The 16,367-nt window shown below is 38.1% G+C and overlaps 1 protein-coding gene across 5 annotated transcripts in view; it reads left to right on the top strand.

The window, feature by feature from the left end:
- The window catches only part of LOC106873834 (serine/threonine-protein phosphatase 4 regulatory subunit 1), a 59,688-nt gene that overhangs the window by 18,674 nt on the left and 24,647 nt on the right, over positions 1–16,367 (top strand). For all 5 annotated transcript variants that reach the window (XM_089348222.1, XM_089348229.1, XM_089348233.1 and 2 more), the window contains 4 exons: positions 1,794–1,859; positions 9,079–9,237; positions 11,126–11,250; positions 14,701–15,602. In XM_089348222.1, the coding sequence (XP_089204348.1) occupies positions 1,794–1,859; positions 9,079–9,237; positions 11,126–11,250; positions 14,701–15,602 (1,252 nt within the window). The remainder of the gene's footprint in view (positions 1–1,793; positions 1,860–9,078; positions 9,238–11,125; positions 11,251–14,700; positions 15,603–16,367) is intronic.

Consider the following 16,367-nt stretch of genomic DNA (forward strand, 5'->3'; position numbering starts at 1 on the left):
TCAGTTTTAACAGGTCTCCTTGTTTAGAACAATTCTAATCTGGTTACAGAACTTGGAGATTTGGTCTCATATTTTGTCATCCTTATCAATTAATGTTTTTTTTTCCATGCTTGGATGGGTCGTGTCGAGTTTATTGAGGCAGATTGTTTACAGCTAGATTCCTTTCTTGTCATTGACCCTCACCTCTTCCCAAGCAAGGTAATATTTTCCAAATGCCAGGCATATTTTCACAAGATTGGAAATGACACTGCTTGTATGTCAATGACACTTGTTTATAATTATCACGCAGAGTGTGCATGTGCTGCTGGTTGAGATTCAAGCTTAAGTTCACAGCCATGTCTGGCATGATTTGGATTGTTTGACTGGAGCTGGGAGATCCAAGCTGTCCGGTTTTGGTATGGTTTCCATGGCTGAATGTCCTCACTACCAACCACTGGCTGTGAAGCAGTGGGAGCAGAGGCTTTGTGCCAGGTGATGGGATAATGGTCTTGAAGGACACATAATGAAGGTTTGATTTCTCGTTTCATTAAATTGCCAGTCCTCCTCCTTTGTGGTGTTGTCAAGGTTTCCAGCCGGCAAGCAATTTAGTTCAGCTGTGACTGATCCTAGGTCATGTGTTCACTTGAATCTTTGTAGTAAATAAATTTGGTACTGCACCATTTTACATTTTATTACCTCGGTTCTCACTTTGGTAGCTACAGCAAAGTTCATCTGACCAGTGTTCTCTAAATACTGCTTTCATTTCTCACTGTCCAATGCTTTCCTGAGTGGCTTATCTCTGCTGTAGACTGCAACAGTATGAAAACCTGTTTGTGTGGTTAAGAAGTTTGCTTTCCAACTGCATGGTTCTGGGTTCAGTCCCACTGCATGATACTTTGGCCAAGTGTTTCCAAATATAGCCCCAGGCTGATGAGAGCTTTGTGGGTGGACTTGGTTGATGGAAAGTGAGAGAAGCCTGTCATAAATATCCATATCGCATTGTCTTCACATCACATGATTGTTGTAAATTCCCATTACATTTCCAATATTCTGTGAAATATTACCTTATTTGGAAATCGGTGAGGGTTGGCAATAGAAAAGGTATTTGGTGATAGAAAATCTGCCCTATCTGATGCGTGCTAAAGCTATGAGGATGTGTGCCTTTCTAAATGTCTACATTTGGCACTTTCACAGGGAAGCATTCAGCTAAAACCTCTGCTTCTAATGATGAGTGCAGTCGAAAAAAACCATGACACTGAAATATAGGTGAGTTAGCAACAGGAAAGGCCTTCAGCTGCAATGCAGTGATAAATACTTGGTAATCCAGTGATAAATACTGAATCCTTCATAACCATCCTGATAAAATATTCTTCAACTTGCAATTCATTCCCAGTATTCAAACATTAAGGATGTGGTCCTCTGAAAGGGCAGGTTTTTAATTGTAAAGACTGGATAGTTTTATTTTGTAGAATCAGTGTTACTGTTATTTTGAGCTCTTTATTAGCTAAAATGTTAAACCCTTTAGCATTTAAACCAGCCGTATCCAACCCAAATACTTGACCCATGCAATGTTCAAACCAGCCAGATGTGGCCTATCACACCTTTCTTACAATGTCATTCTAAAAATAACAATCCTATCAATGAAATTTCAAAACTGCAAAGATAATGCATGATTAATTCAAAAGGAGGTGAATAAAAGATGGTTACATTTGACAAGAATAGTCTGAATGCTTATGGCTTAATTAACTTGGAAAGCTTGGCACTGAGTTGGTTGCTATTTCCAACAGTTCTATACTCTTTATATCTTTCTATAGATATGTGCGTCTAACTTTGGTGAAATATGCACAGTTGTAGGAGGTGAAAGTACAGAGCAAAATTTGGTAAGTAGACTTTTTCCTGTTTGCTGTAGAATTCTGTAATTTTTGTTAAAGTGCGTGTCAAGATGTCCTTGTAGCGTTTAAGACCAGACCCATTATTTTTTATAATTTCTCAAAAAGCTGCAGAGCTGTGGACATAATGTTATTGATTGCATTAATTTTTTTTGTTTTTGTTCATTAAATTACGTTAGTAGGATATACTGGATGGTGCAAAAGTAGTTATGCAGTTATGAAAAAAGAACCTGTACGTTTTATCAAAATTAAGTTACAATAAAAGTTTTATTTTAAATGTAACGTGATTAACGACACTGAAAATATCAAATGAGGCTAATTTAATGTGCTGATAATTTTAATGAATTATTATAACCTTCCACCACCACCCCACCCCCTGTATACAAGTCCTGAAATTTGATGGGGTAGGGTTTAATCAGTTAGTGCCTCCAGCATTTCACTGGTACTATATTTTATCAACTGTGAAAAGATGGAAAGCAAAGTTGACCATAGCAGGTTTTGAATTGAAAGCATAACACAAACCAGAACAAATATGGGAAATTTTCTGACTCTCAAAACATTTCTGCTATTCCTTATATAAATTAAAAACCAATTTAGGTGTTTTTTTTCTCCGGCCTGTGGTCAGGAGCTTGCCTCTCAACTGTGTTTCCAGGTTCAGTCCCTTTGCATGACCCCTTGGTCAAGTGTCTCCTATATCTTGGGGCTAACCAAAGCCTTGTGAATGGATTTGGCCGACAGAAACTGAAGGAAGCCCCCTCCCCCCACTGGCTGACAACCAGTGGTGGGGTGTTTACATCCCTGAAATTTTGCAGTTGTGGCAAGAGAAACCAACAATAAATACTAGGCTTCAGAGAAACAAAAGTCCCAGGGTTGATTTATCCAATTAGAATTTGTCAAGGTGTTGCTCCAGCATGGCTGCGGTGTCATGACTGAGACAAGCAGAAGATAAATGATAAAATTTGCAAGTAGCGAACCTTCAGTTGGAAATCTAAAGTTGGAATTTATCCATAAATCATTAACTCATTTTGTTTGTAATTTCAACCTAGAATACACTTCTTTTTCTCTGTGTTTCATTGAATCTAAAGCAAACTCGTTTCCTAAAACTGTGGACCATTTTGTGACTGAGATGCTGCTTACAACCGAAGCTCTTGGATTAATGTTCCTTTCAAATTTTGACACAAGGCCAGCAATTGGGGGGGGGAGGTTAGGTGATTACACTGACCCCGGTGTTAAACTGGCGCTTTTTGACCTCGATAGGGTGGAGGGCAGCATTGAACCTGGTGGCATTGGAACTTGGAATTGAATGTTAATGGAAAGGTAGTGTGTAAATTTTGATTTATATGCAGAGACAGGGTTAACATAAGTTAGCCTGGAGAGGGACAGTAAAATTGAAGAGCTGTTGTGGGCGGATTGCAAAGGTAAGTCTTGCAGTTGAACATTGAATGCATAAAAATAGATGCAATCTGCTGTTCATGATACTATAGTTTCTCACACATTTTAAGGAGGATAAATATGACAAACAGATAGTAGCAAGTGCAAAAAGTAATAGGTTTACATATATATCTTCTTTTATTGTCCGTTTTAAATGCTGGTTAGGCTTGGGTCCACAAGGTTCCGTAATCTGTTTTGGCACAGTTTCTCTTGTTCGATGCCCTTTGTAATGCCAAGCACTGTAGTGTGTACTGGGTGCTTTATGTGGCAGCATCACAGGTGATTTTTGCATTGCAGGGCATAGCCTAATGATCAAAGGTGTGGTTCTCAGGATCACAGGTTCAATTCCCAGAACGGCTGCATATTGTGTCCTGGAGCAATGCACTTTATTTCAGTGCTGCTGTCCACTGAGCTGTAAAGGATTCACCCTGCAATGCATTTCCCCTTCTGATCAGGGGAAATGCTGACCTGCACGGCTAGCCAGTGGGGTCGTATCCTTCAAAAGCAATGCAAAGCGCATTGTGAACAGCAATCTATAGCATCTGGTAGCCTGTTCAGTACCATGGTTACACACACACACACACACACACACACACACACACACACACACACACACACACACACACACACACACCCATACATTGCCATTTGTTCTATAGCTTTGAACTTGACCAAACTAAAATTCTGGTTAAAAAATATGATCTACAGCTGTAATGGTAGCATACGGATGGCTTTCAAATGATGTATTCTACCTTATTCGTTTTTAACTTGCCTCACTTCCTCCTCTGTGTACAATGAACACAAAGCTTTTGCATTCCTTTTCATGGGTTTGCCTCTCCTATGTTACTGCAAACACACTGGACATTAAAAATCTCACCGTCCATTTATAAATGGATGGTTGGTAATGGGACTTAATATGTAATTTATATTAAGCCCAGGAAGTGGGGATTGGTATTAATCCTTTCTTACCTTTTACACCGGTGCCTGTCTCTTTATTTATACTATTACTTTTCAACACCTGGCAAAAAGCCACCACTACCCAAACTCAATTGAGGGAGCTTTTCCTTTTTGCCTTTGTCCAGACACAATCTCTTTTCCTTTATGTCAAGTTATCATCATCTGGAATGTTTTTAGTAAGGCATGCAAAAAAAGAAGAAAGATGCATCAGTTTTAAGTCTTTTAAAGAAAATCTCTGGTTGGATCTGGTTTCTTATGAAAGATGTTGAAGACCTTTTCAGTTTCCTTTTGTGTTACTAAAATAAAATAGTTTTTGTTTTTAATTTGTTAGGTTTATTGAAAATAGAAATGTCTGATTTGCCTCTGGCATCTGTTGTTACCATTTCGTTGTATTTTTTAAATCTTTCATATTTAGTCACCACTTTTGAATATGACTGATATATTTATCTCTTTTCTTATATTCTGTTGAAATGGTGTTTCAATTTGAATGTAAAATAAATTAGTAAGTTAACTTTGCTGCTATTAAGCTGGTGTGTGGATTATAAAACAGCCTGAGATTTTCAGGGAAAAACTTTATGAAGTTAAAACAGTTTCTTTTGAGAACCAAGTATGGTCTCACGCGAGTTAATATGAAGAAATTAACTTTTTAGCATTTAGACTGGCCATATCCAGCCCAAATATTCAGTTTTATGTTCAAAGTAGCTATATCTGGCCTCTTGCACCATTGAACAATGTCATTGTAAATATAAGCAATCACATCATCAAAATTGCAAAGCTATGCGACAATGCATGATTCAAAGCAATGTGAATCATCATCATCATCATCATCGTTTAACGTCCGCTTTCCATGCTAGCATGGGTTGGACGATTTGACTGAGGACTGGTGAAACCGGATGGCAACACCAGGCTCCAGTCTGATTTGGCAGAGTTTCTACAGCTGGATGCCCTTCCTAACGCCAACCACTCAGAGAGTGTAGAATGAACATTATATTTGACAAGGAAGTGCTCTGAATGGTTAATGTGGCTGTTTTTAGCTGTTTAGATGAGTTTCCTTTGAGGAGTTTTGTCTCAAAAGAAACCTTTTAATTACAGGTAAGTACAGGTGAAAATCACTGCACTGCAAAATTGTTTTAACCATCACCATATTAGTTTAACTGTGATGAGTGATTCTAGCAAAAGACTTCAGGAGTTGGACATATTGGATAGCCATGACAGATACATACACATGGATTGCATAGAAAAGTTTGTAAAAATAAAATGGAATTCAGAGCCAATGTTTAAGATATTTGCATATGGATTTAACCATATATGCACTGTTTTTCTTCCATCTTTCCATCTGACAAACAGGTTTATGTAGTTTAATAGTTTTCCAGATCCAAATTTTGGCTTAGGAACCTAGCAAACCACTTATAAACTCTCCTCCCAGATGTGGCACCATCTCCATAAACATGTTTTTTGCTCTTTGTACAGCATTCTGTCCTTTCTGAAAATAAAGAGTATCAAATGACGAAAATGTTTGTCATTTTCCTCCATTTCCTTTTTCTTCTTTTTTTTTTTTTGGAACATTCAAAACACATCTCTTAATGTATCCTACAGATCAGTTATTCTCGACCATTTTAATAATATCCAAGTCGGATCCAAAACCTTTTTTTTTTTTAAATTTTAAAGAGGGTCACCAGAATGAATCATGATTCAATTAAAGAAATAGTTTTATTTATAGAGGGAAGATTGTTGAGGGCAGCCAGCACGATGTTTGAGAACCACTGGTGTAGATACACTTTGAAATGTTATCTTTCAGAATCTGTATATATGCTAAAAGTCAACTGTGAAACAAAGTCACTTGTTCAAATACCCCCATTTAAAAGAAAAAAAAAGTCACAAGCTTTTGTTCTAACTCCGTAATTTTTTTACAATAACAAGGTTTTTTTTTAAACATAACATCCTCTGTTGGAAAAATCCCAAATGTAATTAACATAAACCAATTGTGATGCACTAATCATTAAAGAATTTCTCGATCATCTATTTGTTAATTTAAATTTGAAAATGGTTTATAAAATCAGTTATGGTATATATCTTTGGATAGGTGTGGCCGTTTGGTAAGAAGTTTATTTCTAAACCACATGGTTCTGGGTTGTCCCAATGTACGAAACCTTGGGCAGGTGTCTTCTACAGTTTGGGCCAACCAGAACCTTCAGTGGATTTGATAGACAAAAATTGAAAGCTGTGTGTGTGTACATAGACACAGAGCAGACTTCTTTCACACACACACAGAATATCAGTGTTTATCCCCTGCCTCACGTAAAGACCAGTGTTTGGGAGAGGATACTAATGCAGTAAATACAGTGATACCTTACAGTATGAGTTTAATTCATTCCACAATCAAGCTCTTCTTAAAATTTACTCGTTTTACAAATCAATTTTCCCCCATTTCAATTAACTAAAATATAATTCGTTCCAGCCCCCCAAAAAACCACTCAATTTTTAAATTTTTATGGGTTTTAAAACAGAATAGGTGTGCTTACAAGTAAAATGACAATTGTGAAAAAGAGTATGCGAAAGAAATATGTAAGCTGGTTTATTTAACTGAATTACCTTAAAGATGTGACGTGTGCTCGTATTGTGGATTTCTGCTTGTACTTCAACATAATTTCACATGAGTCTCTGCTTGTACAGCAAATTACTCATACAATGGTGTGCTCGTACTGCAAGGTTCTACTCTGCCAGGTTTTAGAAGGAAGGAAAAACGCTAGTTGATTCCTTCAATTAACAATTCTTAAGGGCTGTGCTTCAGTCTAACAACTTAAATAAGTAAAGCATGTTTTGTGATGTAGTCTTGGATCCTTGATGCAAACACTTGTGCCCTAAAGGAAACTCTGGGCTGGCCTGGTTTTTTAAATTGGCTCACGTTGTTGGAAGTGGATGAGTTGTCATCTAAAAAAGAGCATTTTGCTGGGGGGGGGGGGTCTTTCAACAAATTCCATTTGATATGTTACAAGTGTGGGAGAATTGATTTTAAAAATGATAAAGTACTCAGATGCGGTCTTGGGTGGGTTAATATAAAAAAGGGGCTTACCTTTTAAATAGTAAAAGGTGTACTTTGAAATAATTTCTAGATGAGTTAATCTATAATGCCACGTGTTCTTTTTTTTTTTGTATGACAAATACAATACACTTAGTTTTAGAGATGGTTGAGTGAGGGGACACCCCTATGTCTCTTTCTGTAATTTGCAATTCTTTTAGAAAGATGGTATTCACAGCAATTAAGACCAAAAAAACTAGCATTTTGTTGGTTACAATGATGAGTGTTCCAGTTGATCTTACTGGCTGTAATTAATGGGCAAATGGCTGAGCACTCTGGACACATTTGACCACAACCTAGTTCTTAAGGAGATTCAGTGTGACATGTCAGACCATTTGAAATAAAGGTACTGTCCCATTTTGCCAGGATAGGGTCTTGCTCAATGACGATGCATTGCCAGGTATTAAACCCCTGACCCCACAATCCATGTGCCGAATGCCTTAACCACTGAGCTGCATTCGTTAACCTATTAGAGGAATTATTTTGAAAGTGGTGTCAGTCCTCTAAGATCAATTTCATCAGTTAATGCTCAGTTTTCCATACTTGCATGGGTGGGATTGAGTTTCTTGAGCATATCGGAGACCCTTGCTGTTGCCAACCTTCACCTGTCTTTCGACACAGGATAATATTCTCCCATTGCCAGATGTGTTTTTCATGGAAGACTGGAAACCTCCCTCCCTAATATGATAGTGATGCTCATTTACCATCAGTTGATGTATAGACATGGGTACACAATTAGCATGATTCAGTTTCCATTACTGAGTCCACTTGGAAGGCTTTGGTTAACCTGAGACGCTTCCAGAATGTATTGCACATTGGGACTGAACCCCAAACCAAGCTTCTCAACCACACAGCCATTCTTGCACCTTTCACTAATACAGAATAAAGTACTTAAAATCCTCTGGAGTATTTCTTTGATCCTTTTGGCATTTAAACGAGCTGGATTGACTGTTATCCTAAAAACAAACTCATGTCATTGAAACCAGAAAGCTATGAGATGGTGCATGATTAATACAAGGCAATGTGAATAAATAAGCGTTAGCATTTGGCAAGAGTCTAATGCTTTAAGAAATTTTTAGAACCTGTATGACCAATGTCCTGCTGGCTAACCATGAGCAAATCCTTGTTACTGGTTTTAATAGATGGACACTGAAAGAAACTTGTTTGTGTGTGTGAGTGTTTTGTTTCTTTATCTTGAGATAATGAGATTGTTGTAAGTGACTGCAGTTGGTTTATAATATCCTCCAAAAATAGGTCTGGCCACGAGGAAGTATAACCTTGCTTGGAAACTGGTTGCAGGAAGAGTACCTGCCTCAATTCCTATTTGACCAATATAAGCTTGGAAAAGACATTGAAATGTTGTTGAGGGGAACTTTGAAATCAGTGTTTGATGGGTGTGTTGTGGGCTGTAAGTTCAATCCTGCTGCACAGCACTGTCTTCTGCTATTGATAGAATCTGAATGGTTGTGTGAATCTAAGTTTATTTAAACCCCTTTGATACCAAACTGCTTGAAAATGCCTCTGCTTATATGAAAGCAGCTTCCTGTTTTAAAATGGATTTAAATTAAATTTCCAAAGACTATGTTGTTAATGAGTTATTTGCTAAATGCTTATCAAAATTAATTGAATCAGAGGCAGTTTCAAGAAAAACGGTAACAAAAGGGTTAAACTGAAGAAGAAAAAAAAAAAAAAATCGAACAGATTCCAATTAACCATGGAAATATTTTTGCTTTACTTTTGCAGCTAGAAAAGTTTGGTTCACTGTGTGAAGACAGTGTTTGGGGTGTAAGAAAAGGCTGTGCCGAGTCTTTTATGCCATTGGCATCCATATGTTCAGTAGACGTACGAAGAAATGTCCTTACCTCGTTATTTGTCAGCTTACTCTGTGATCAATCTCGCTGGGTAAGAAAGTCTTCTTAATACCTTTTTTTAATCATTTCGGCTTCAATTTCCATTTGTAAAGTGTTTGGCTTAAGACAAAGCATTGCTGTAGCGAGATTATATTTGTCTAAATGTTAGAGCTAGCACCGTGTGATAATGAGCCTTTTGTATATAGTGCCTGAATGCGAAACTTACTGGAAAAGGTTAAAAGAGGGACTGTGGAGGCAAACGCGAAAGTAATGATAGAGAATAGAATGGAAAAAGAGACAACTGAGTATCTAAAGTGTGGATAGACAAGTCAGTAGTAATGTTGATGAATTTTGGGAGACCTGGAACTTTTAAGGAAGCAGTGTCTTGACAGATTAAAAGCTGAAATGGATAATTTATTCTATGACTTGGCAATTCTAAATGAGAAAAAGCAGTTCTGAAAGTCATGGATGCACTTTGTTTTTCCATGTCCGCTAATGATAGGTATTAAAATAAAAAAAGAAAGTTGTTTGGAAGATGCTGGATATCCAAAATTTAGTTTGTCAGTACCCAAGAAACAATACATTCAAGACATAAAGACTGACAAAATTGCATTTGTCTGATTGCACCTCTGTAGACAGTTTCCAGAAGAGCATCGATCTTGTAGACATGATGCGTGCATCCAGATTGGTGATGCAAACCCTAAAGCACAGGCATATCATTGCTATGCATGGCCAGCAATTGGGTGACAAAGTTCTTGCTGAATGATGCTAAGACACCTTTAGCCTGTTCAATGATTGTAGAGATGTGCCTCGTCCACAGATTATTGTAAATAGTTATGCCTAGGTTACAGTCACCAGCAGACGTATTAAAGTTGGTGTTTTGGGCTGTTTTCTGAAAATACGTTGTGGTGCACTTGGTTCACAACCAGCTTAGGTTGCCAGTCAACAAGTCAGATTGTGGAAAACCACAGTCTATATACAAGGTACAGTAAATAAACTGTTCTGCTAAAATGAAAATAAGACTGACATCTCATTTTAACAGAATATTTACCAAAATTACGTAAGAATTATCTTAAAATACTAAAGAGTAAATTTATTCAATAGAATCGCTATTGGCTTCAACCACAGACCCCAAATGGCTTTGGAATCTCCTGCAACTCTTCTGGACAATCTCCTTGTTTAAGTTGCTGAAAGCTGCCATAATCCTTGCTTTCAGTTCATCTTTGGTGTTACAAGGTGTTTTGATGGTCTTTCGCTCAACTGCACCCCACACATGATAATCAAGGGGGTTGGCATCTGGGGAGTTAGGTGGCCAGATGTTAGGGGTGATGTGGTTGCAGAAATTGTTAGACAACCATGGCTGGTTTCTCCTGCTTGTGTGGCATGGTGTTGCCAGACATAGTCTTCCAGTAGCTACCCTCTTGACCCAGAGGAGCGATATCTCCTCAAGGCCTCCTTGTTGAGTCTGAAGCCATGTGGGAAGATAAATGGGGGTATAACGTCACCATCACTAGTGATCATTCCAAACACCATGATGTTGACTGGATGTTTGATTTTTATCACTGTCCTCAGATTAACACCCAAGCAGTCTGAAATATTCATGCTGAAGCTTCCACTGCGAATGCCAAGCAGTACAGCATGTCGTTCCCAAATTTCAGGCAGAGTGAATTGTGTCATGGTGCTGCTTCTCTCACAGTGTCCAACTGACCCTACTATACTGTGTAGTCAACAAAATCAAAAGCAAACAGTACGCATGCGTGAGATTGAAAATATAAAATGGCGGTAATTCAGCCATCATACCTTGTGTGTGTGAGAGCATGTTAAATGTTGGCCAAAATATATACGTTCAGGTTAGGGCTAAGTATTTGCTGTTTTGTTGAGCACTTATAATTATATAAGTGAGCAGATGTATAAATTCTGGGACCAACTTTTTGTTTTAGGTTCGGATGTCAGCTTTTCAAGAATTGGGTCCATTTATATATACATTTTCCTCTCCCAATAATGACTCTGGTGTGTATATTAGTGAAGATGGTATGTTACATGTGTCTGAAGATGTTGCTGAGAGGTGAGCACATTTTCACTTTATCCTCTTTTTCTCTATGGTATTGTTGTTGTTGTTATACTCAAGTATTTTACATGACACAAAATGCTTAAAGCTTATTGTTACCATATTTCTGTTGTGATACAGTTTTCTTTGAATTAATTTCAAATACTCTGCTACCTCTTCTGAGGTTTGGAATATAAATTAACATGAAAGTTCAACAAGAAGTTTTTAGATCACTTTAACCCTTTTGTTACTATATTTCTAAGTAAAACACGTCCCTTATGAGTTTTAATTAAATTCTAAAAGAATGACAAATTTAGACAGGTTTCATTAAATAAGTAACTTTTGTATCGATATAATTTTTGGAACACAATTGAAGAAAAGGTTCTTAATCAATTCTGTTGCATAACTTTTGTCTCAAAGTGACTCTAATTACAGGTAAATATACGTAAACAAGCCATCGTTTTTCTCGGTTTGTTTCCGCAGTGATCACTTCAAACAAGCTTATATTTGCCTGATTTCTCTATCTCTTTCATTGAAAAGCTCTCAAATTCAGAATCACTGCTTGATAGCATGATACTTATCAATTTTAAAAGTTGAAAAAAAATCACAAAAGAAAAAATGTGGAAAAAAATCTCTCCAAATTCACAGAGCTGAGATATCATGTCAGTTAGATACTGTAACTTGACTATTTGCAAAAGTGAAATCCTGTGTTTTCATGAAAGTACTAATGAGATTTGTTCTGAAATTCACATTTAAAAATCAATGGCTTCACTCAACCAGGTTAGTAACAAATGGGTTAAACCAAACAGCCTATATCATAAAACCCATGTGATCTTGGGTATTGATATCCAGCGTTAATTGTTTTAAATGTTCTTGCATTGAAATCACTCCATCGTTTGTCCAATTAACTCAAGATGAGGAAATTAGTTGACCAACATTTACATCAGTTGTTGTTAATTAGGAGATGACTTAGCAACATCTTGGCTGATGTCGACGTTGCCTTTTATCCTTTCGGGGTTGATAAGTACCACAGTTCTGTGAGGAATTATTTACATTCGACAGATATTTGTCCTCAGGTGTAGTGGTTAAGAGCGTGGGCTACTAACCCCAAGATTCCGAGTTCGATTCCAGGCAGTGACCTGAATAATGATCTCGAAAAATACCTTAGGAATGAGAACCCAGGATCGAAATTTCCCCAATACACCTGAAGAAGGCTGGAGGGTATATCAGCCGAAACGTGTTAACAACAAACAAGATGACAAATATCCATCAAACGTAAATAATGTTAAATACCAGTTATATACTGGTGGCAATGTCACCATCTCTCCCCACCCTCTCCCAAAACTTCGGGCCTTGTGCCTTTAGTAGAAAGGATTATGTAGCAAGTGAAAAGTTATTTGATGGAATTCATATTTTCTGATTCCGAGACATTTCTTCTGTGTCTCAGTTCTTTGATTGAACTGAACTGCATAATTGAAAAATGCAATAAAGGAATCAGATTTTCCAATGTTGACGGGAAAACTTCCTAAATCAACTTATTTATTAGACATGTTTTGATGTGTTAATGATTCTGTGGTAAATTTGAAAATGTCTATCTTTATAAAATTAGGTCAGCCAACTGTGTGGCACCTTGGGTGAATGCCTTCTATTATAGCCCCAGGCTAATGGAAGTGTTGTGAGTGGTTTTGGTTGAGAGAAACTGAATGAAGCCCATCGCGTGTGTATGTGTGTCATCGTCATTTAACACTTGTTTTCCATGCCGACATGGGTTGAACTCTTTGGCAAGTTGGAGAGCTGCACCAGGCTCCAATTGTCTGTTTTGGTGGGGTTCTTACAACTGGATGCCCTTCTTAATGCCAACCACTTTACAGTGTACTCAGTGCTTTTTATATGGCACCAGTGCTTCTTCATGTGGCACCAGCATGGGCTCATGGCTTCTGGTAGCAATTATAAAATGTGGGAAACCAGTGAATGTAAGAAATAATTGTAGCAACTGCTACCGACCAATTGAGAATTTTTGCAGTCAGTGCTAATCTTGATGCATTCATCTTGCCATTGTTGGTGCTCATTTTGTAATGTGTGTGTGTGTATTCCTGTTTCAATAGTCTCAAGAATTTCTCATCAGGACTTAACTAATTTAATTTTCTCTTAGTATACTTCATCAAGTGTGGTAACAGTCTCATGAAGAATTTAGTAAAATATCTTTGTTGGGATTAAACCGTTTCTTTTGTATGCAAGCTGAAATTTAGCCCTATGACAACAGGTTTTTTTTTATCAGGCAACCAGGTTGCACTGACGGTGATCATCTCGGCCAAGATCAGCAATTAGTGCACAACAACGGTTTGGTGCATATTTACATCAACCGCTTAAATGCATCCACTGTTTATTTAAGTAAACTGTCATCACTGAGAGGACTGTAAATTCCATGAAGGACCAGAAGAATTTGCTAGGAAGTCATAATGGAAATTGTGGTGCATCCACCAAAACTGCTGCTTTTATACTATTATGGTGATGAAGTCTTGAACTGAGTTGGAAATAATTACATGAAGAATCTAACAAAACCTTGGTGGCCTCTATTATCGATTCTGTGAGTGATAGTGGGTATTTATATCAATGGGTACAAAACTGCAGCAGATAGGGCCGTGTATATTCAAATCATCTGATTCAAAGCGAGTATACAGTGCTTGTAAATTTACATCAACCAATGTTATGGGGTGAATGGAAGATTTTTAATTGCGATCATTGAAACTCTTTAGCGTTCAGATTAATATAAAGCTTATTTAATCATTGTTTTCAATTAGTTATGCTTTGTGTTGTAGCTTTGAGATTTTAATAATGCATTTGTTCAGTATTAGAATGACATTGTAGGGTAGGTGTGAGAGGTTGGATCTGGCTTGTTTGAACCTAAAACAAGTAAAATACTCGGCTGGTTTAAATGCCAAAGGGTGAATTCAGGTAGTTTATCTCCCAGAACTGGCGCTAGTCTTGGGCAGGCTTCTATCAAGGCTGCCAACTGCAGTGTTATTCTCATTATTGTTATCATTTAATGTCTACTTTCCATGTTGGCATGGGTGGATCGGTTTGACAGTAGCTGGCCGGGCAGAAGCCTGCACCAGACATCTAACTGTTTTGGTAGGATTTTCACAGCTGAATGCCCTTCCAAACACTAACCACTCAGCAGAGTGGACTCAGTGCTTTTTATGTGGCACAAGCACAGGTGAGGTCAGTTTTGGCAAGGTTTTTACAGCTGGATGCCCTTCCAAACATCAACCACTTTACAGTGTGGACTGAGTGCTTTTTTTAAGTGGCTCCTGCCCTGACCTTGCAAGACAAAAACATCTTTTGAGAAGGGAGGGGGCATTGGAAGAGGTGATCTTGTGTCAAAATGAACTTTCATCAGAATGTTGTGCTACAATATTATTAAGCATTTGTTTTTAGAGCTTTAATTTGACTAAATATTTGTTTCAGGAACCTTACTGATGCTGAAAAAGAAGCTAAAATTTGTTGTGATAGAGCGAATGAAACAAAACAGCCGTCGCCTTCTGTGGAAGTGGATGATGAACCAAAAGTAGAAACTGACAACAGTTCTTCTCAGACTTCAGAATATTCCCAGTCCTGTGATAAAGCATCTGTTGAAATCTGTGATAAACCTTCAAGTCCTGCTAATATTGTAGATATGCAGATAGATGCTGCAGAGCCAACAGCTGAAGCCTCTGAGTTAACTGAAATCAGGCTTTATACGGAAGAGATTTCTATCGAGGAGAAGAAGGCCAAGTCAATCCTGTCCACAATAGCTGCATTAAAGAGTGATGCCACTTGTACGAGCGAAGTAGATCAGAGAGAGTTGAGTGCAGAAGCTACAAGCAGTGAACAACAACAACAACAACAACAACCAGAACCTAGTTCAGAAATGAATATTCCTCCTCCTCCTCCTCCGCCTCCTCCTCAGACATCTGATCCAACGTCTTCCGAGGTCTTCAATGCGTTTCAGTATTGGAGGACTCCATTGCCAGATATAGCAAACCTAGAGTTAGATTTGGCTGCCAGTAATAATAGTAAAGATGATAGTAATTCTGCAGATAACTTGTATGCTTCGAAACTAACACATCAAGACCAAGATAGCAATTCAACTTGGTGGTCTGGGGACCTGCTAAGCAGTTTAGCTAATATGGATCTTAGTAAATTTTGGCAAGTTCCTTCAGACCTCCAATGGGTGAACTCTGCTGCTGAGGTTGAACGTAGTGCTGCTCGAATTATTCACACGGCCAGTATCAGCACTGTGTACAATCCATCCGAAACTGTTTCCAACATTGGTAGCACCCATTTGTTTGGTCATCACGTGAACGAGTCTGCAAAAGCCATGGGTGATTGTAAGTATATTTCTTTTTCACTTTAGCAATGTATTTGCTTGTTTTCTAAAACCTTGTCCCCTTACGTCAGACCTCCAGGCACCATTCCGATGTTTGCTGTAAAGATTCTGTTGCACCATTCCATATTGCCACTCACCACCTGATTTCTCTTTTACAACCTTCACATAACACAACCCACTGAGGGCCCATTGACTAATGGTTAGTGCGTTTCTTATACAGTTGCAAGGTTATAGTTTCAATTCCCAAGCTAGCAGTACATTTCACATTGCTCCAGTCCACTCAGCTGCAAACAGGTATGCTGTCCATGGGTAGTGGGTGAGATTGGCCACTCACATGCCACAGAAACTGGGCAATCAGTCCCGTGTGTCATAGAATTCGAGAGTGTAATGTCCAGGGTTTCTTAATGGTACTATGCAGAAAGGTACCGTTTCACCAAACGATCCTTGGAATGACACATTGTCTCTGCCACATTTGTGTTATGCCTTTCATGCATGTTTCACCTCAAGTGTGGGTCATGCTCCCCTTATCTGTTTATCACTTTGCTGCATATATTCATGTCTCTACTATACACTATAGTCCTACTTATCCATATTATATCATAAAGAGACTGCCTAAAGGTTATCTGGTTACGAAACATTAGGTGCAGGCATGGCCGTGCAGATAAGAAGTTTTGGGTTCAGTTCCAGTGTGTGGCACCTTGGGGAAGTGTCCTCTAGTATTGCACCTTTGTGTGTGGATGTAACAGAAACTGAAAGAAGTGTGTCT

The sequence above is a fragment of the Octopus bimaculoides genome, chromosome 1 (assembly GCF_046866305.1).
Source record: "Octopus bimaculoides isolate indiv1 chromosome 1, ASM4686630v1, whole genome shotgun sequence".
In the NCBI taxonomy this organism is placed as follows: domain Eukaryota; kingdom Metazoa; phylum Mollusca; class Cephalopoda; order Octopoda; family Octopodidae; genus Octopus; species Octopus bimaculoides.